Source organism: Gallinula chloropus (assembly GCF_964237585.1).
Source record: "Gallinula chloropus genome assembly, chromosome: 11".
In the NCBI taxonomy this organism is placed as follows: Eukaryota; Metazoa; Chordata; class Aves; order Gruiformes; family Rallidae; genus Gallinula; species Gallinula chloropus.
In genome coordinates, this window is record NC_140096.1 from 7,698,641 (window position 1) to 7,717,791 (window position 19,151).

At 54.1% G+C, this 19,151-nt stretch overlaps 1 protein-coding gene across 1 annotated transcript; it reads right to left on the bottom strand.

Moving 5' to 3' along the window:
- Positions 1-333: 333 nt before the first annotated feature.
- Positions 334-8,989, bottom strand: GDPD2 (glycerophosphodiester phosphodiesterase domain containing 2; the record flags this gene model as incomplete). The annotated part of the gene is made up of 15 exons (XM_084269317.1): positions 334-1,187; positions 1,480-1,508; positions 1,960-2,042; positions 2,255-2,402; positions 2,759-2,910; positions 3,741-3,956; positions 4,497-4,647; positions 5,182-5,264; positions 5,723-5,868; positions 6,288-6,381; positions 6,762-6,860; positions 7,208-7,267; positions 7,500-7,593; positions 7,667-7,770; positions 8,876-8,989. The coding sequence occupies 15 exons, from the start codon at positions 8,987-8,989 to the stop codon at positions 1,135-1,137; spliced, it is 1,626 nt and encodes a 541-aa protein (XP_084125443.1). The 3' UTR covers positions 334-1,134.
- Positions 8,990-19,151: the final 10,162 nt, after the last annotated feature.

Sequence of the window (19,151 nt, forward strand, 5' to 3'; positions counted from 1 at the left end):
GCTCGGGGCCCTTCGGGCTACCGGGGCGGCTCGAAGGGCACGGCCCCGCCTCGGGAACCCCGTCGGGTACGCGCGGTACGGCCCGGCCTCTCTCCTTCCTCCCCGCTGCGGAGGGCCCGGTCCGGAGGAGCCGCTCGGCCCCGGCACCGCTTCCTCACGCTGTCACTAGATGGCACGGACGCGCCGCCGAGCGCTGCCGGTACCGGCTGGGCCGCGCCTGCCCCGAGGCCGGCAACGCTCCGGGCAGCCGAGCCCCGCAGGGGAAGGTAGGGGCGTGCGGGAGAGAAGGGGAGAGGAAGCAGTTGTGCCCACCGCGCCCCTTCGGGGTCTGTCTACCGCTCCGCCGATTTATTGACATAAATAAGTTGGAACAAGTAAAAAAACCGACCCGATTCCCTCTTTCCAAGTTCAAGGCTCTGCTGCAAAGTGACCTACCCGAGTGCCACCGCTCCCCCTCTCTCACACACCTCCGCGTCGCAGCAACGGGAGTGTGACCGTGGTCCTGCCAGCCCCAGGCACCTCCCGCCCCCAGCCCCTGCTCCCTTTCTCCCCCGAGCAACAGGCACAAACTGCTGCGCGGGGTGCCAGCACCCTGACCCACAAGCATGAAGCCAGCAGAAGGAGCAGGACATGTGTCCGGCGTGGGGGGCGGAGGAAGACCGCAGCTCCCTCCCCCTCCGTCCTGTGAAAAGCCACCCACCGCACCCCCTTTCCTGTTCCTCAAGGCATGGGGCAGGGCAGTGGCACCTTAAACGGTGCTCCCCATCACTGGCTGCAGAACTGCTGATGACAGGCAGAAGCTGCCCTTCCCCTGCACCAAACAGCGACTCAAGTCCCCATCAGTCTCCAGACCCCAGGGCAGAGAAGTACTCAGTCCCCAGGCACACACCAGCCCCAGGAAACCCCTGCAAAGGCTCCAGTTCCTCACTGCCAGTGAGAACCCAGTTCCAAGTCTTTTCAGCTGAGGGCAGCTGTGCACCACGAAAGGAGCCAGGAAGGCTATAGGGGACAGGAAGCTCAGGAAGGAGTCTACAAAGGAAAAGGGGCCTCGAAGCTGGCCTGAAGAGTGCTCCCCACTTGAGCTGTGCAGGGCTCTGGTTGCCCCTTCTCCATGGCTGATGCAAGCCGGTGGGGTCATTCTTGCATCAAGCTGTTGATCTTTGTGAGCAGCACATCCGTCTCAGACTCTGGGGAGACAGAGAAAAAATAATCATGGAAGGCAGCCACCTTCACCCCACAGCAACAGGCGGAGCAACCTGAAAAGCAGGTTTGTGGAAATGTTGGATTCCCCAGCACAGTCCCACAGGGCTGTTTGCTAAGGGCAGGATAGGAATTCCCTGTGCTGGGATTCCCTTCTTTCCCCTGGCTATCCCAAATAGCTGTCGTGTTAGGCTGGAGAAAGCTGCCTGCCTGCCAGAAAGAGTCCTGCAGGCACAGCCTGGCTCCAAGGGAGGGGAGCTCACATCTGTGTACACTCACCCGCGGGCCGCCTTCTCCGGGAGCATTTCCTAGGAGATGGAAAAGGATTGATGTTAGCATGTCAGTCTGACCTCCCCTGTGCCTTCCCTGAGCTCCCAGCTGAAGGCTGTGGGGCCCCACGGGACACAGTCCCACAGGGGCTCTCTCTGCCTGCAGAGCCAGTCGAGGAACAGCCTTAAAGGCTAAGGGCCCCCAGCCTCAGCACACCAAGCCCTGGGGCATAGAGCAAGCCAGTAAGGGTGAACTAAGGCATCCAGCAGCTCCTGGAAGGGTCAAGGCAGATTTTTAGCTGCAACCTGGTGATAAACACTGCCTCCACACACTGCTGTCTCAGCCAGGTGGAGAGGAGCCCCCAGGTTCTGAGTCCAGAGAGGGGTGGCAGCAGGTATGACTGTGTTTGGGTATCTACCAGTCACCCAGGGCATGCTACAGCCTCCCCCAACAGACCTGCCCCAAGGGGGGAAAAGGGATGAAACCTACTTCAGCAACAAGAAGGCCCAGAGGATGGCAAGGAAGGAAACGCAGTCTACAACAATCCAGATCATGAGGTACGTGCTGCTGGGCTGCAAGGCAACAAGAGAAGCCATGAACACCAGTCAGGGTCTGCATGCTGGTGGCACAGCCCAGCCTGTGCCAGCAGTCCCTTCCTTCTGCAGGGTCTCATGTTCCCGTGCCAGCACAGCACTGAGCAAACACCACTCATTGTGCAGCTGGACCCACAAGCATCTGGGACATGGGGCTGTGGGGCAGGGTGAAGGATGGAGGGGTCACTTACGAGCAGCCAGATAGGGTGTTTCATCTCTTTCAGCACCTGGCAGGCGTTGGTGGTGACAGAGCTCACCCCTGAGCACCACAGCACGGAGAACAGCCAGGGCTGGTTCACCACGTACAAGTTGACAGAGATGTTGTCCTGGCGGTACTGCCTGCACAAGGACAGCCGTGGTCAGAGCAGCAGACAGCAGGGTGCCAGCATGCTCAGCGTACAGCCAGAGAGGACTGTATATCTGGGATGTGATCCAGCATTTGCAGCCACGTGGAGCAACTGTCTGGACTGCCAGACACAGGACAGACTTTCTGGCAAGGCAGAGGACTACAGCCAGCTCCATCCCCTGCACTAGCCCTGCCTGACAAGGCACACTTGTCCGCAAAGCCATAGCACACACCCTGCGCTTCCCAGCCTCAGCTGGACCTCACCTCTGCTGGCCCCTGGGACAGAGTTAGGAGACTGCTCAGGCTCCACAGCCCACAGCTGCCAGGCTGCGGGGCACTGGCCTCTCACCTGATCTCCTCAGAGCTCATGTCTTGGTAAGGCAGGTTGACACGCCGCAGTGGCTCCTTCTCGTTCTGGATCCTCTTCCGGCCGTAAATCTGCTGGAGGCCGGGGGCTTGCTGTTTGACCTGTTCCCTGAACCCATCCGGCAGCCAGAGGACCTAGGCAAAAGCCAGAGAGCATATGCAGAGGAGAGGCTCCAGTGAGCTTTTTCTCTTCCAATATTTCCTTGAAGGTCCAGGCACACAAAGCCTTCTCAGACAGTTGCTTCCTCTCCCCCGCCTCTTCACGCTCAGCTTCTCCACAAGGATCTCAGCCAGGACAGTCTCCTAAAGAGCTTGCCCCAGCCAAGAAGCACAACAAACCCCACTGATGGGACAAAGCAGTTCCAGCCTAAGAAAGCTGCAGCAGTTATGTCCTTTCTGGGGTCAAGCAGTGTGTTCTTTTGGGCCCCAGTCTGCAGCAAGAAGGCACCTTGGATCAGCACTACAGTAGAAGTCTTTGTTTTGTCCCTTCCTGCTCTGCATTTCCAAAAAGCCAAAAGGGGAAAGTGATTTGGGTGCTAATTCACCCCCTCAGGGCCGCACGTGTCCTGCCCTGCAGAGATTGGATGAAGTGCAAAGGCAACACAGGAGATTGCAGCGGCAGCGCTGCAAGGAGAGGTGTGGCACAGTGTAGGGAGGTAGAAGCCAGAACACTGTTTTCCTGCTGTTCTTAGCACTGCTGGTCCCCTCCCTAGGCTGAGTCACTATTTAACACCAGGTGGCCAGTGCTGGGAAATCCGAGCATTCGAGGAGTCTGAAGCAGTAGGCATTAACCCCTTATTATCGGCAACTTCCCCCAGCTAGAGAACCCCACTCCTGCACAGGGCTCCCCAGCACAGATGTGGTGTATGGGGTGGCAGGATGCTCACTGGGGTTGACAGGGCACCTCCACCATGGCAGGGGTGGGATAGCAGAGCCTGGCAGGGGTGTGACAGTGACCAGCTCACCTGCTGCAGTGGGATGCCTGAGTGTAAGATCACTTCCAGGGTGGCATTGACAAAACTCTGGTAGTCACTGTGGTTCTCAGGCCGCAGGTCAAACATAATGGAGATATTGCTCTGCTTGGCTTCCTTTAGCACCTGCTCCAGGGATGGGATCCTCTGCTTAGCCACCTGGGCACGATCGCCATCAGAAAGGCTGTTCACTGTGGGAAATGGCTTCCGCTGCAAGGGTGGGGGAGAGTTAGTTGTTGTAGGCAGACATCCCCATAAGCTTCCACCTCCCAAACTGGTGCCTGTCTCTCATTCCTACACTGGCCTCTCCACATGGTCTCCAGTGCAGACAGGCATCAGGATTTTTCTCCTGCACACACGCTGGGCACCCTTCTCCCCACAAACAGCATGTTCAAGCAGCCCCGACACCTGTGGGCATTCAGAGCGGCTCAGCAGTTGGTTAGTCACCCCTTGGGAAGAGCCTTGCCATGACTGCCTCCAAGTCCAGGCAGGCTGTGCAGCTCCGAGCAAATGCATCAGACATCTCTCCTCAAACCAGCCTCCTCCATGACTCAGCTGAGGAGTCAGAGCAAACCCCAATTTGGGTCGTAACCACACCCAAAGGATTTGAGCAGGCATGGAAGTGCTTCTGCACCCCATCCGTGTGTCTGCCAGGACCAGCGCTCTGGAGGGAAGCTTCCCCAAGGCAGGGCTCGTGCTTCACCCACAAACACACTCATCCCTGACCAGACACCCCAGGGGCATCCTGACCTCCAGGAACCAGCTGCCAGCATCCAGCTGCTGTAGGTCTGTCCAGTTGAAGGCAGTGGTGTTCAGGGCAGCCCTCTCAGGGAACACAGTCTGCACGTTGGTGGTCCTGGTGAGTTGTTCATCATGCATGAGGAATGGCACCCCATCAGCACTGGCAAAAGATTGGAGAGGGAAGCTGTGTTGCAAACTGTTTATTTGGCATTTCTGCCCCCTCCCACCCACACTGCTAGAGTAACCCCCACTGTTATGCCTACTTGTGGTCCTCTACACAAAAAAGTGAGTGTCTGGAAAGCACAGAGAACCTGGACACCAAGCCAGGATCCTGCAACAGCAGGATTGCATGAGTTGAACTAGAGCCAGGATCTGTTTTCCAAGCAGTGCCCCTCCCCTAAATGGTGCTTCCCTCCTAATGCCCTGGAAGGCAACCTACATGGGGAGGACAGAAACCCAGTACTTCTTGCAGATCATTAGGACACCAAGCTGGAGCCAGTCCCATACTGGGAGGGTGGGAACGGCAGAGCCCTTTGAATTGGGCTGCTTCCACATGCAGGCTGTATCAGTCCTCCAGAGGTGTTCCAGAAAGCCCCATGTGAGGGTGACATCCCAGGATACACCTGTCCATCCCACCCTCCCTCTATCCCTCCCTCTAACCCTGTCCCAGTCCCATTCCTCGCTGCTCCTTTACCTCACCATGACGTCTGTCTCAAAGACTTGCACATCACAGTCCACTGCCTTGTGCAATGACATGAGGGTGTTCTCAGGGGCCAGCTGGAAAAAGAACAGTGTTACTGCAGAGGGCAGGGGCAGGAAGGGGCAGGAGACAGGGATTCACCCTGCCTGGCTGCACCCAGCAGCTTGGCTGGGTTCTCGGCCAACCACATTAGCACTGGGGGACCCTGGTAGAGTAAGGGATGGAAAAGGACTGGGTGCAGACAGCCAGAGCCTGCCTAGTCTCTTCTTCCAGCCCACACTACATAGCCAGGCTTTCTGCTGAGAGTTGCCTGCTTCTGGTCCAGCAGCACTCAACAAGCAGCACTGCCCTGCGACTGCTGTGCCCACCCTCCTTGCCTTGTGCTCACCCATCCTCCAGACCTGGACTGCCCTGACTGGTGCAAGACTTGATGCTGGTGCCCCACGGCCCAGCACAGCCTGGCTTTGCTGCTGGAACAGCCTGCCCTGTCCAGCCTGACCACTATGCCAGGACACTGCCAATGCTGGTCACTCACCATAGGGGCTCCTCGGTGGCCGATCAGGGCTGGCTTGGTGGGCAGCTGGTTCTCCTCCATGATGCAAGGGGAGGTGATTCCCAGGGGAGCCAGATACAGCGCGATCATCACCATGGAGTACACCAGCAGCAGAAACACTATGAGACCTTCAGGCAGAGACAGAGAAGATAGAGGGGTAAGGTACAGCAGAAGTATTTTGCAGGCCTTTAGGAATAAGCCAAGGCTGCTTCATCTGCCACTGATTTATGGCCGTCCCAGGTCAGGCATTGCATCCTCAGTCTAAGCAACACTGCCGATTTATTCTTGGCCCACATGTCTTTGCACCTCAACCCAACACTTCTGCAGGACTCAGCCTGCCATCCTTAGCCCTCCTTCAGTTGCAAAGCAGTGAGGGCTAAGGCTGCACCGAGGGCTGGGCATGAGAACCACTAACCAAGAGCTACTAACCTGTTCCCACTGCACTGATGCTCTCTGCTCCCCACTCTGCCACCAGTGCCACTTGGTTGGGTGGCAGGAAGAAGGGTACCAGCTGAGGGGGAGGGTGGAGACCTTAGAGGGGGATTACCTGTGTTACGGGTTCGATAGATGAAGCTGGCTAATGGCCAGGCGAGGAGTGTCATTCCCCCCACGATTCCAATGTGCAGGAAGGGACCTGTTGCCTGGGGAGGCAAAGGCAGGGTGTCAGCTGGGACCAGCCCCTGTCCCCAAAATCCACACGCTCCAGTGCCAGGGATCTGTCACTGCAGCCAGCCCTGCTAGAAGAGCCACAGAGCCAGGGAGGGAAGGACAGGGTCCTAGGGGGACTGGACAGACTCTCTGCTCTGGTCGAGGCACTGTTCATCACACTGACTGCAGCTGCTCCAGGCAGGACTGAAAGAGCAGAAGGAGCACCTTGCCTGGCCAGGCAGCAAAAGTCAAGCACAGGGAGTTGACCCCTGTGGTATACAGCCATGCTGGGAACTCCAGTCACCACCGTTCAGCTCCTCACCACAGGCCAGGCACTGGGTGCAGAGAAGTCTCTGGTATCAAGGTGACTCACCTGCAGGGAGACACGTGCACTTTGCCATTCTTCCGCCCACTTTATTCCCAGCCCTGTGAAGGCTGCAGCCACCACCAGTGCAGTGAAGATCAGCAGGATCTGTGAGACAGGGCAGTTAGGGGAGCACATAGCATCCTGCAGATCAGCTGGTCTCTCAGTCCTCATTCCTTTCCCCTGAGCCCCTGCAAGTCCTGAGACCCCACTTCCCCCATTTGGGTTCGCAGCTGAGCCCTGTATCCCATGCTTTGAGCAAGGGGAATATTCACATCCCAGAGCCACGTGGCTTGGGGACTAAAAACAGCTGCAGCCCAGCTCAGTGGGGACACGGAGCTACTCAGTAGGACCACAGCAGCTGTACACAGCTGCAGCAGGCTGTTGCAGCTTCCCAAGATGCAAGGAAGGGTAGCCAGGGCAGACACCATCTCCCCGTATCATCTGTCTCTCACCTTGTGCAGCCAGTGCAGCTTCAAGGGCTGGCCACAGAGCTGCAAGCACAAAGCAAGGACCTGTGGAAAGAACAAGGAGGTATCAGAGCTGGACTCTGCCCCACACCTCAGCCCTCTAAGGGCACAGGACTGAGCCACTGGAGCTCTGGCCCCCTGACACATGTAGGGTCTGTGGCCATGCTCAGGCTGGATGCTGCAGGCTCCCCCGTGGTCTGCACAGGGCATGGCAGCCAGTCCGTGCTCAGCACAGCTCCCTACCCTCACAAACCCAGGCAGAATCAGTGAGGCTTACCAGCAGCACAGTTGAGTAGGTGATCAGCACGGCTGTAGCTATGAGCAGGACCAGGGACCAGTCTAACCACAACTTCCTCTGCTTGAAGATGAACCTGCCAGCAAAGGAGACAGTCAGAAGGGGAGGGGGCACATGGGGAGCAAGACTGGACATGGGATCCTACTCACTCATTGAAGTTGTGGAAATCATTGAGGATGATGATGGTGAAGTAGAGCCACACCAGTGTGAAGAGGAAGACGCAGAAGAGGAAAAGGAACCAGGTGCAGTCACACTGAAAGCCAGAGATGACAGCTATATACACGCCTGAAGGACACCTAGCCCCTGGCCAGGTTGCTGAGACCCCTGGGGAGCACCCAGCCAGCAGCAGAACACACAGGGGGCTGCAGCAGGCACTGGCCTCATGGGGTCAGGCATTGAGCTGCCCCACGGAGAGGGATCAGAACTCCCCAGGACACTTCTTTTGTCTGGACCCATGCTACAGGAAAATGGATCAGCATCTCTTTACAACAAGGTAAAAAGCTGCCTATGCCAGGCTGGACAGGACAGCCCCTGTGGCAGGACCACCTCCTTTGCAGCAGCCCTTGGGAGCAGGCTGGGACTTCAGATATGGAAAGGGGTAGGGAGTCAGGTCCTGTTCTCTTCTAGCTTGGTGATCTATAGGCTGGGCAGGGACGGGTTGCTATGCCTCAGACCTGCCACTGACTGAGCCTGCAGACTGCTCCTCCCTGCCCAGCTGAAGCCAGCTTCAGGCTCTCCAGACCCCAGCCCTATGTACACAGGGAGGTGAAGGGTGCCACAGGTGCTGAGTGGGACACCTGGCAGCTTGGACCGACTTGCACATTCCAAGCAAGATAGGGCAAGCAGTGGCACAGCCACTCCCATGGGAGTTGGAGACCTCAGAGAATCTCAGGGTCTCACCCCTCCCAGATTACGAATTGCTGGGGACACCCCTTCCAGCGCCCCGTTTGCAGGGGCCCCACCCAGCTCAGGAATCTTCCTCCCACATGCCTTGCCAGGCACCTAGCACCCTGGGACGTGCCGGTCATGCTCAGCCCTTGGGAGCGCAGCACTTTGTTCCAGGCACACGTGAGCCCTGCCACAGATGCCTGTTTGGATGGGCAGGGCACAAGGATGTCTCAGCTTCCCTACTGCCAGCACGCTGCTCTAACCTTCCTGTCACCTGGTGGGAACAGAGAGTTCACTCTCTCCCCTTCTCAGTGCTTCAGGCTAGGGCAGTCCCTGGACAGAGAGGGTGCCATGCAGCATGCCAGCTCTCTTGGGGCTCAGCCCTGGGGAGCTCTTCCTCATCCCAGCCAGCACTCAGCCTCCCACACAGACCCTGGCCAGCCCCAGCTCAGCATCACCCCTGGTGTCACCTTGGTGGTTCTCAGGCCCTTCCTCTTCTCCTTCTTAGCAGGGATCCACTGGCAGCTGTAAAGGCAGAGCAGGCAGGTGGCACAGGGGTGGCAGCAGACTGAAGGGTCTGCCATAGTGCTGGGCTGTCCCACGCCGAGGGCCAGGCAACCTGTGGGGATGCACAGAGTGTTACTGGCACAGCCCTCCCAACACATGCTGCCCGTGCCCTGTGGGGATGGGGCACTGCACCACCCTGAGCAGGGCTGGCAAGTGGCTGCCCCAGAGCCCTGGGACACAGCTGGGCTGCTGGCCGTGTCCTCAGGCAAGGCATGGGGCCAGGGAAAGCGGGAGCACAGGGTGCCGCCCAACCTGTTCAGCAGGGTGCCTTGGGACTGACTCTCTGCTCAATGAGCTGGACAGTCCCTGCCCCCAGCCCAGTTAGGTTCCCTCTGGGAGCCAGGGGAACCTTGCAGGCTCCAGGGGCTGGCAGCCTTGCCAACCAGCTTGACACAACCTTGTGCCCAAGCTCCTTGGCAAGCAGCCCAGCTGCAAGGACTGCACATCCCCATGTTGCAGCCTGGGGCTCTCGCTGAAGCCTGGGGAGTCCCCATCCTCCTCCCTAAGCCCAGGTCCTTGCTGAGGTAGCATTGTCCTGGCAGCCCTCCAGCTCAGCACAGCAAGGGGCCCCCAGGGGGGCTGGAGGGGCTGCAGCTGAGCAGGTGCTGGATGGTTGTTGGTCCAAGTGCTACAGCAGAGAAGGGGGAGAGCAGCAGTTACGGGGGAAACCCCATTGGTACAGTTATGGATATCCAGGCTGGGTACAGCCTGGGTTCCCCACGCACTGGGAATGGGAGAGAGCAAGGATGCTTTGTTATAGTTCCTATATTCCTGGTGCTTGGCTGAAGGAAGCAATTTGCCCCCAAAAACATCTTCCTTTATCCACCTCAAGAAATCTCATGTTTATTACTACTTGCCCTGCTGCAGAGCTGCTCTCCTTCCTCATCCCAACCTCCCCAACAGGCCAGGCACCCCACGCAATACTATCACCCTGGAGATTAAACCAGATTCTCATTTCACTGCAACCACTGAGCCAGGCACAGGAGGCAGCTGACCACATCCTCCCAGCCACATCCTCTCCAACCTTGGGGGCAAGGGTGTGCCTGGCAGGGCTGCGTCCCATCCCAACCTGGGTCCTAGAGAGAGAGAACACAGCTAGCCCAGGTCCAGCCAACTGCACCAGCACACATGCAGAGAGCACTGGTGCCAGCAGCTGCTCAGGGAAACCCTGCCACCCACTTGGCTGGCTCCCACGCAGGGTACAAAGTACAGGAGGAGTGGTTGTGGGGACCAGCCAAGCTGCAACACTCAGCTGTTTTGAGAGAATGATGCTGCCAGGACTGCAGCTTGGCAGAGCAGTGGCACAGGACTCGCTGCAAATCTGTGTCAGTGGTGCTGTCTGAAGGGTCCAGAGGAAAAAAAGCCACCATGTCCCAGAGTGGGAATGCGGCATTGGCACCAAGGCACACACCTGCACAAGGCACAGGTCCCACACAGCTGAGCTGGGCACACAACAGACCCTGTTCAGCTTCTGCTCCGGCTCCAAAGGGAGAGCTGCATAGCAGGAACTGGGGGTCCATAGGGGGCCCTCCTTCAGCTCCCACCAAATCACCCCCACAGCATGGCCCTGGTCCTAGTGAGAGAGGCAAAGTGTTTGCTGCCCCTTCAAGCCCCCTTTGCACTAGGATCAGGGGCTAGGACTGTAGCAATAGGGGCTCAAAGTGGTGATAAACCCATTGCTACAGTCACTGACACAGCAGCGCATGTGTGTAGCCAGGCAGAGACCTTCGTGTCCCAGGGCTACTAGCACAGGTGGCCACAGGCAAGACAAGATCCCCTTGCCCTTGCCCTTGCGCAGCCAAGCCAGCCCAGGCTGCGTGCCACCAGGCAGGTCAGCAGGAGACGATGCTCAGCCCCACTGTCTCCTGACCCCACAGGGTGGGGGACAGAGCTCCTGGGCCACTATATGGAACAGGGCGACCCCAAAACAGCAAGAGCAGCATAGCCTGGCCCAGACACCCCACTCCCAGCCTCACGCCCCGCACCTCCCCTGTCCCATCAGCCCCGGGCTCCCTGTTCCCACTCTCTGGGAGGTGGGAACGGCACGGGCAGCCCCTTTCCATCCTCCCCCTCAGCCGTACTCAGGGGTCAGGATGCTCACCACCCCCTTTGCCACCCCGCCAGCTCTCCCGCGGCACGGGCTGTCACCCCGGGACACCGAACCCAGAGGGTAAAATACCTGCTCCCTGCAGACGTCGGGTTCCAGCAACTGGGCCGGCGGCAGGCCAGGTGAGCGCTGGGGCCGGGCTCTCGGCGGGGCGGCCCTGCGCGGCGGAGCCCCGCTCCCGCTGCCAGCACACACCCTTCTGGGTGTGTTTGCGGCCCGGCGGGGCTGCCGATGCCGCCTGCAGGTCTGCACAGGCCGGCAGAGGCGGGCTGCCCACGGCGGGGAGGGCCGGGGGTCAGGGCGGGCCCCGGCAGCGGCTTTGTGCCTCGCTGACCCCGGCGCAGCCTCCGCTCCGCAGCCGCTGGGAAAGCCGAGAAGGGGCCCAGGGGGGCGTCAGGCGCCGCGGCACGGAGGAGTTTGCAGGCAGCCCAAGCTCCAGACAGATTAAGGCTCCGGGAGCCATTCGTGCATCTCCCTCCGTCAAAGGGAGACTTCTCCCTTCGTTGCACAGCGAGCCCGGGACGGTCACATCCCTGGCCAGCAGAGCTGGCACGGCTGACACTCACTGGGGTGCGAAGCACAGAGGTGGGAGGGTTTCTTGTGTGTGCCAGGAGAAATGCTTCAGAGCCAACACATCCAAATTTTGCTAAAGCAGAAGATGGCAGGAGGCTCCTAGGTGTAGATGCCACCTCCTGATGGATAGGGTGATGCCCTCCCATCTCCCCAGCTCCCTCCCTGTGGCACGGCAGAGCTGCAACCCCTCACCCTCCACTTAAGGTCTCAGCTGAGGCACAGCCCAGGGAGACAGGATGCAGAACAGGCACTGGACCTTTCCACATCACAGTTGCCTGGGCTCTCAGGGGACTTCTGTGATGCCCTACCTCTTCCAAAGGAGCAGAACAAGCTGATTTACGGGGAGGTGATGGCTGCCTGCAACTGCTGGGCTAGGTAGAAGCCTCACCACTCAACCCTGCAGCTGATCCAATTCCACACCGTTAGTAACAGCTTTGGCACAAATCATTGAATGGCTCCAGAAATGTGCTGACCTTCACGAGGCCTTATCAGTGGAGGGTCTGGAGCACCACAGGGGAGTTTGTGTGATAACACCCATTGCTCTGCCCCCAGCAGAGAAAGCTGAAAGCTTTGCGATGACCAGGAATGCCCCTGGGACAAGTAAGCAGCTCTGCACCCCAAGCTAGCGAGCGGCAAGGCTCACTCCCTGCATCTGCATGCTCTGCCAGCTCTGGCACAGGCCAACTGTGGTGCCACAGGGCAGAGCAAACCTGTGGATGGGGGTCTTCCAAATAGGGCTGTGCCTTGGGAGAGCACCTGGTGTGCAGAGAACCGGTTTTACCGGATTAAAGATATTTAGTGTTGGAGATGAGTTTGTGGATTATGAGGAGATGAAGGGGGATTATGAGGAGGGACAAAGGACCACCTAAGCCAAGGGGCAGCTAAGTGGGGAGCAAGGTAAACTGAGCATGAATAAAGACACCAGGTGATGCTAGAAGAAGGGAGGTTGCAGCAAAGCTCCCGGAGACGGAGAAGCTGTGGGTCTGAGAGGCGTGAGGCAGAGCTGACAGGGAGAGAGCGTCCCTCCACCGCAGCCAGAGGGAGGGGTGGGACTCGCGACCCTCCAGGGACCTTCCTGCGGACTGGCCGCCGTCGGACCGAGGTGGGAGGAAGTCCCCTTCTCTTTGTGAAGGACAAACTGTGACAACCCCGGCACTGCGAGCAGAACAAGCCCATCGGGCCAGCCCCGGGGGAGATGGGCGCGCAGCCCCCGCCGCCTGCAGCCCCCGCCTCTGCCCACCAGAGGGCGCCGCCGCGCCGGCCCCGCCGCTCCGCACTCGGTGGTCCCGCACTCTGTGGTCCGCAGCCCCTCCCACCCCGCCTCGCTCGCGGTGCGGCGGCCAGACGGGGCGGTCGTGCCAGGCGGTGCCCGGACGCGAACCGCTACAGGGGAGGGGAGCGGCGACACGGCCGCTGTTCCCCCGTGAGCACCCAGCCTCTCCGCCGCGCTACAGGGGAGGGGGCGGCAGCCGTTTGTGGCAATCCCCGCCGCCGGACGGCGGGCAGCAGCCATATTGAACGGGGGCAGCGGCTGCCGGAGCCTGAAGCCGGTTTTGCGTGCGGGCAGGTGCGGCGGGCGCCGGGCGCCCGAACCCTGCCCGGGCAGTGCCGGCACGGGGCCGCCAGGGGGCGCGTTTGTCCCACGTCCGCGAGCCGCTCGCCCCGTTCCCAGCCGCAGAGGGTCCGCCGGTCTCCGGGAGGGCTCGGCGCGGGCCGCGCCGCTGCTGGGCGGCTCCGCCGTCCCCCAGAGCTGGGCCTCGGCCGGGGGCTCGCGCGGCTCTACCCGGGAGCCTGGGCTCCATCAGCAGAGGGGTGGCAGCAGGGACAGGGAGGGGATTGTCCCTCTCTGCTCTGCCCTCGGGAGGCCCCACCTGGAGTCCTGTGTCCAGAGCTGGGGCCCCAATACAAGAAAGATGTGGGGCTGTTGGAGAGGGGTCAGAGGCGGCCGCAAAGTTTAGATGAGATACTGGGGAGGAGTTCTGTGCAGAGAGAGTGGTGAGGGGCTGGAACAGGCTGCCCAGAGAGGGGGTGGGTGCCCCATCCCTGGGAGGTGTTCAAGGCCAGGTTGGATGGGGCCCTGGGCAACCTTGTGTAGCTCCAGGCCTGGAGGTTGGTGTCCCTGCCTGTGGCAGGGGGGTTGGAGCTCTGTGATCCTTGGGGTCCCTTCCAACCCAGACCAGTCTGTGATTCTACAGGCACACTTCATGGCTGACTCCAAACTGCCATAAACAGGGGCATCCTAGGCATGAATGGCTCTGCCAGCTCAGATGCCTGTCTCATCTCCAGAAGCTAAGTCACAGCTGAACAGCTAAAGCTAATAACCAGAATGCATAGTCAAACGAGTTCAGCTCTACAGCAGTTTCACCATGAAGTCAGAAGTGCTGGAATTAGTTGAGAAGACAAAAACTAACGTCCCTGTCAGCACATTTAATCAACTCATGCAGAACCTCATGTTGTATTGCTGTAAGTAGTGTTTGTGCTCTGCCTTCACTTGTGAACAATCTCACCTGTAGGTGCTCTTTGAAATCCCAGTAACATTTTAAAGCATATTCACAGAGGGATGGTTTAAGTGAGCAGGGAAGCTTATGCTGGTGTATTACAGTTCAGCTGAAGTTCTCTCCCTAAACTTTTAACATGGGGAGCAGAGAATTTATTGTTAACATATGAAGGAACAGATTTATGTTCGGTTCTTGTTTGTCAGCTGAACCAGTCACAAACCAGACTTTTCAGAAAAAATGTAAGCCACCATTTACTACTGTTTTTTACTGTGCTGTGGGTAATCTACAGGAAATATACATACACAGGAAATATGGCTTTTAATTTTGACTGAGGGAATGAGTTCCATAGGACTCAAGACCTGGGATAAAAAGGATAAGGCAGCACAGCTAGTAGCTGACCTACATGAACTGATAGGCCAAGGCAGAGATCTCTCCACAAATCTAAAAATCACTGCTATTATCTGCAGTAATACAGAACTTGATACATTTTGGAGCTATCCTACATAGGCACATAAAAAATTTAAATTACTAGAAGGAACTAATCAGAAGGTAAAATACCTACTTAAGAGAGGATATATGGATCATGACACTCATCCCAGTGTTTAGGTTTACTTCATCCCTAAAGGCCAGAAGCTTTAAAGGAATTAAAGTCTGTGGTTAACAAACTGAATCTGAGTTTCTCCCCTCACCCCCACAGAAGCATGCTAGTTAAGGAGATCAGGAAGGCAGATTGAGAGAGTATTGCTCAGCATGAGAAAAACCTCTCTGGAGAGCTGTATTTACTTCATCCCTTCGAGCTAAGTTTATATGATACAGGGTAAATCACTTGACCCAAACTTTTCACCAGTAGTCCTTATAGCTTTAATTTCCCCAAGTACTTGAGAACAACGTGGGGCTGATTTTCAGGAGTGCCAATCATTCGTTGTTGTAATTGAGATGAATGATAGGAGCTCTGAGGATCAAGTGCTAACTAGTGTTAAGAGATCAAGCTGCAGAGTACCAGCAGATCCCCATTGGGCACTGTACCAGTGCAGTGTTTAGCCCCACTGGTGTCACAGGAATGTAACACCCCTCAAGGGTTCATGGAGATACATTTATTAATGTACAGAGAACACAGAATTTTACAGGACACAAGCAGAAGATAATCCATTCAGTAAGCATTATACTGTATACGCACAGTTAGGAACTTATTTTTAAGCATAGCGTCACAGAATATCTAAAATTAAGGCAAAGAATGATTTTCTGGAGCTCCCTGACATTTAAACAAGCAAGCCTTGCTTCCATTTAAAAAAAGTTGAGTTACCACACACTGATATTTCTGTCAGAGAACTGACCTGTAAGATTTACATGCTGTACTTCACTGGTGATTTCAAGGGCTGAAATAATTGGGTTTGTTCAGCTGTAGCTTTTTCTGAATTACTTTTAGTTTGAGGATGTTTATCATTTGCCATTTCCCAATTGCCTTATAATTGCATACTTAATTGAAACCACATAATAACAAACTGAAGCCAAATCTTAAGATATGATAGAACAGATCTTCACATGCAATGTAAGATGTTAAACTACATATTTTGGGGTTGTGTATCATCTACAAAGGAAGCTGACTGATTTAATTATAACAGAACTGTTTGTTGGGTTTTTTTCCCCTAGTTAGTGTGTTTGCTTTATAGGGATAGTTAGCTTCACTGGAATTTAAATTGTAGACATAATTTACTGAATGGGACAAGATAATCTGCAGATCTGGTTTCACTTGCTCCACTTTAAAAAAGCATACTTGAGCAGTATCAGTGGTTTATATTGTTTTCTGATGAATATTTGTGGTTTTTCCATTAAAAATAATTCCCTTGTCAATAAGCATAAAACATCTGCCACTTGCTTCCATTTTTCTACCACAGAAACTTGTATTTAGCCTTTCTTTGTTATTTTTTAAGCTTTTAAGATATACCATTAATTTTGCACCAGAATACACCTTTACTATACAGTGTTTGCTTCTGATGCATCTCTGATTTCCATTCAGAGTTATAGCTACTATAGAACAGTATTTCCCCACCCTTTCAGGATATAAATGCAGCTGTAAGATCACTATGTTAAAGCATGCTATAGAAAACAAAGATCATTTGTTACTTCAGCTGCCTTTCTTTTATTGTTTCAGAAGCCTTCCTTGGAATCACTGCTGCTCACAAATGTTACTATTAAGCCACATACTTGTTACAGCATTACTGAGGGGCTAACAGCAGATAGGATAAAGCTCTGAATCAGCATTCCTGTCAGGAACAAGCTTAAGTATTTGACAAAGAAAAGCTCAGCTCTCAAACCACAACAAGCACCTTTTAGGATACAACCCAAGCTCCCAAGCACTTAACTTGTAAGTGCTGGTTTTGAATTCAAGTATCAATACAGGTAGTGGTTCAAGCCAGACCTTGCTCTGGGATTACCCCTTTTGATCCCTTACTAGTCCTATCACTCACAGGATTTTATCTTCTCTACTCCATAAGTCTAGGCAGAAAGAAGAAAACCCTGTTGCACATCTCTTACTGTCACTGCCTTATTCTCAAAGAGGTTATTTAAGGATAAGCAACAACTTGTATAGCTATGATATACTACAGCCAACAATGCTATTGTACTTGCAGTGCTACTACATTTTTCCTCCTAATACCTACAAACAATTGCTGTCAGGTAGCCCCACAGAACTATTAGACCCTTTCCTCCTGCTTTAAGATAAGCAATTCATTTATACTAGATAAGATCAACTTTCCTACATGCATAACTTAGCTATAGCTATGCTCTACAATTACTATAAGCTGCAAGCTAAAGCACTAAAAACACTAAGAAAAGGCCCCAAACCAGCACACTTACCAGTTAGAAACAGCTTCTTGCTTCAGATCCTTGAATGTATATAAGTAGCAGCTGTTTGCCATTCCCAAATTTATAGGCACAACCTCAAGAGCAATGTGCTCAGAGTAGGTTTATATAAAGGGCTCTTGCTGAGGAGTGGTGAGTAATTTAGTGGGGGAGTGGTATTTGTGTGTTCTGGGGGGAGGCATGGTGTAGTGAAGTCAGTGTGTAGAAGTAGATGTTTTTGAAAAGATAGTGTTTTGTGCTTAGACTGGTTTAGCTTTTTTTTCCTCATTTGTGATTTTCTCCTCCTGTTAGTTTGTGGTTTATCTTGTACCTATTTAAGGCTTGTTTTGGTTGAAAGCGTATTTGGGTTAAGGCTCTGCTGAGTTGTTTAGTGTAGCTGCGGTATTGTAGTAGTTAAAGACAAAAGGCTTTTGATCTGTTTTCTTGTGTAACTGTTACAGGTATCTGCTGTGAGTATCTCTAGGGGCTCTGTTACAGTGGCTTCTGTGTGAGTTTTTTTCTGAGCTTTTAAATTGTACAAAGGGTTGTGGGGTATTTCTAGTCAGTGGTCTGTATTTATATTTTTTTTCTATGTATTTTTTTTGAGCTACTGAGCAATAAGTATTTTTAGGGTTTGGTGTATAACTGCCTGTGTTCAGTGTTTAGGGGCAAAATGATTGTGTTTAGGGAAGGAAGCATCTGCCTCAGAAGGTACTTCTGCAGTTGTAAGGTTAATGTTTTCTTGGCATCATATGTTAGTTGGGGAAAAAAGGTGCTTTTTTCCTATTGAAGTTAGGAAAGTGCAGGCAAGTACAATAACCTTGTTTGTCTTGCTTCCTGTGAGAGATTCTCTGAAACCTTGGCTGTTAGGGATACTTGTTACTTTTTCAGGTGTAGTGGTTGACAGTGTGGAGAGTCTTGACACTGTGGCTGAGCTGTTCAGGTGAATGGTTGCTACTGGAAAGTGTAGGTGAAAGTTACTTGTTTTTCTGTTAATTTTCTGATAATGGAAAACTGAATTTCCTGTGGTGGTAAGGTTTGGCTGTGCAGGCAGAGCTTCAGAGTGGAAAAGCTTTACGCTGCCAAAGCCCTTTCCACAACAATGACTTGGCTTCTACCTGAGGGATGTGCTGCAAATGACTGCTGCTGGCAGGTTATGGCTAGGTCTTGTAGCTTGTGCAGGTAAATGCTATCCAGAATTGGTGTTTTTTTGTGGCCAGTTTGAAGTGGTTATGCCTGTTTGAATCTTAAGAATACCTAAATACCTTTTCCAGTCAGCAAAGAGAATGTGCTGTGGGATTCTATTAACAGCTTAAATAACTTATGCTGTAGTATCTTGAGTCTGTGTGTATGGGTTATCCCTGTTGGAAGTATATTCTTAGCTGCTTGGGAAAGCAGCTTCAAGTAAGCATGCATGTGATCCTTTCTTATGATTATTAGCTCTCAGCTCACCTGGAAACCCACAGCTTGTTCCTGCTAAGGTTTAATTGCTGTTTAGAAATACTGCTAAAGTGAAAAAGTTATACTTTAGGTTGTTCAGCTTGTGAGTCAGAAAGAGCATTGCAGATTCAGATGTTACTAAGGCCGGATGAATAGTAACTTTGGGGTTAGTGGTAGTTAAACCAGTATATATATATCTCTGGGGCTCAGTGAATTCAAGTGTGTTAGGTCTATAGGCAAGAACATGGTGCTAATGTCTACCCATGATTAATTTTTTATGCTACTTGTTTTGTCTGGCTATTTGGGGTTTGCTGGTAAATTGTTTGATCTTGTTTTGAGAACAGAGTGTGATTAGCCTTAGGAATCAAAATAGATTTGTAATTCTTGTCTCCTGTGTTGTAGCAGACATGCACTGGTGGTGCTTAAGAACTTCTGGGTATTCCTGTGAAGTGCTCACTAGATAAGATACTTGCAGAGATCTAACATCTATTCATGGAATTCAGCTTTACTTTAAGGAGGTGTTTGAGTGTTCAGAAAAGGTTCTGTTCTTGCTTAGCAAAATTGAGCTGGCCCATGACTTACAAGTGCACATGGATGTAGAATTCGTGAAGATCATGAAGAGGGTACTCTGCCTTATCAGTCACTGTGGAGTGATGTTGATGTGGGGGGGGGGATTTGTTGCCTAAAGTCTTTACCACCAGCACTGAGAAAAGAAACACA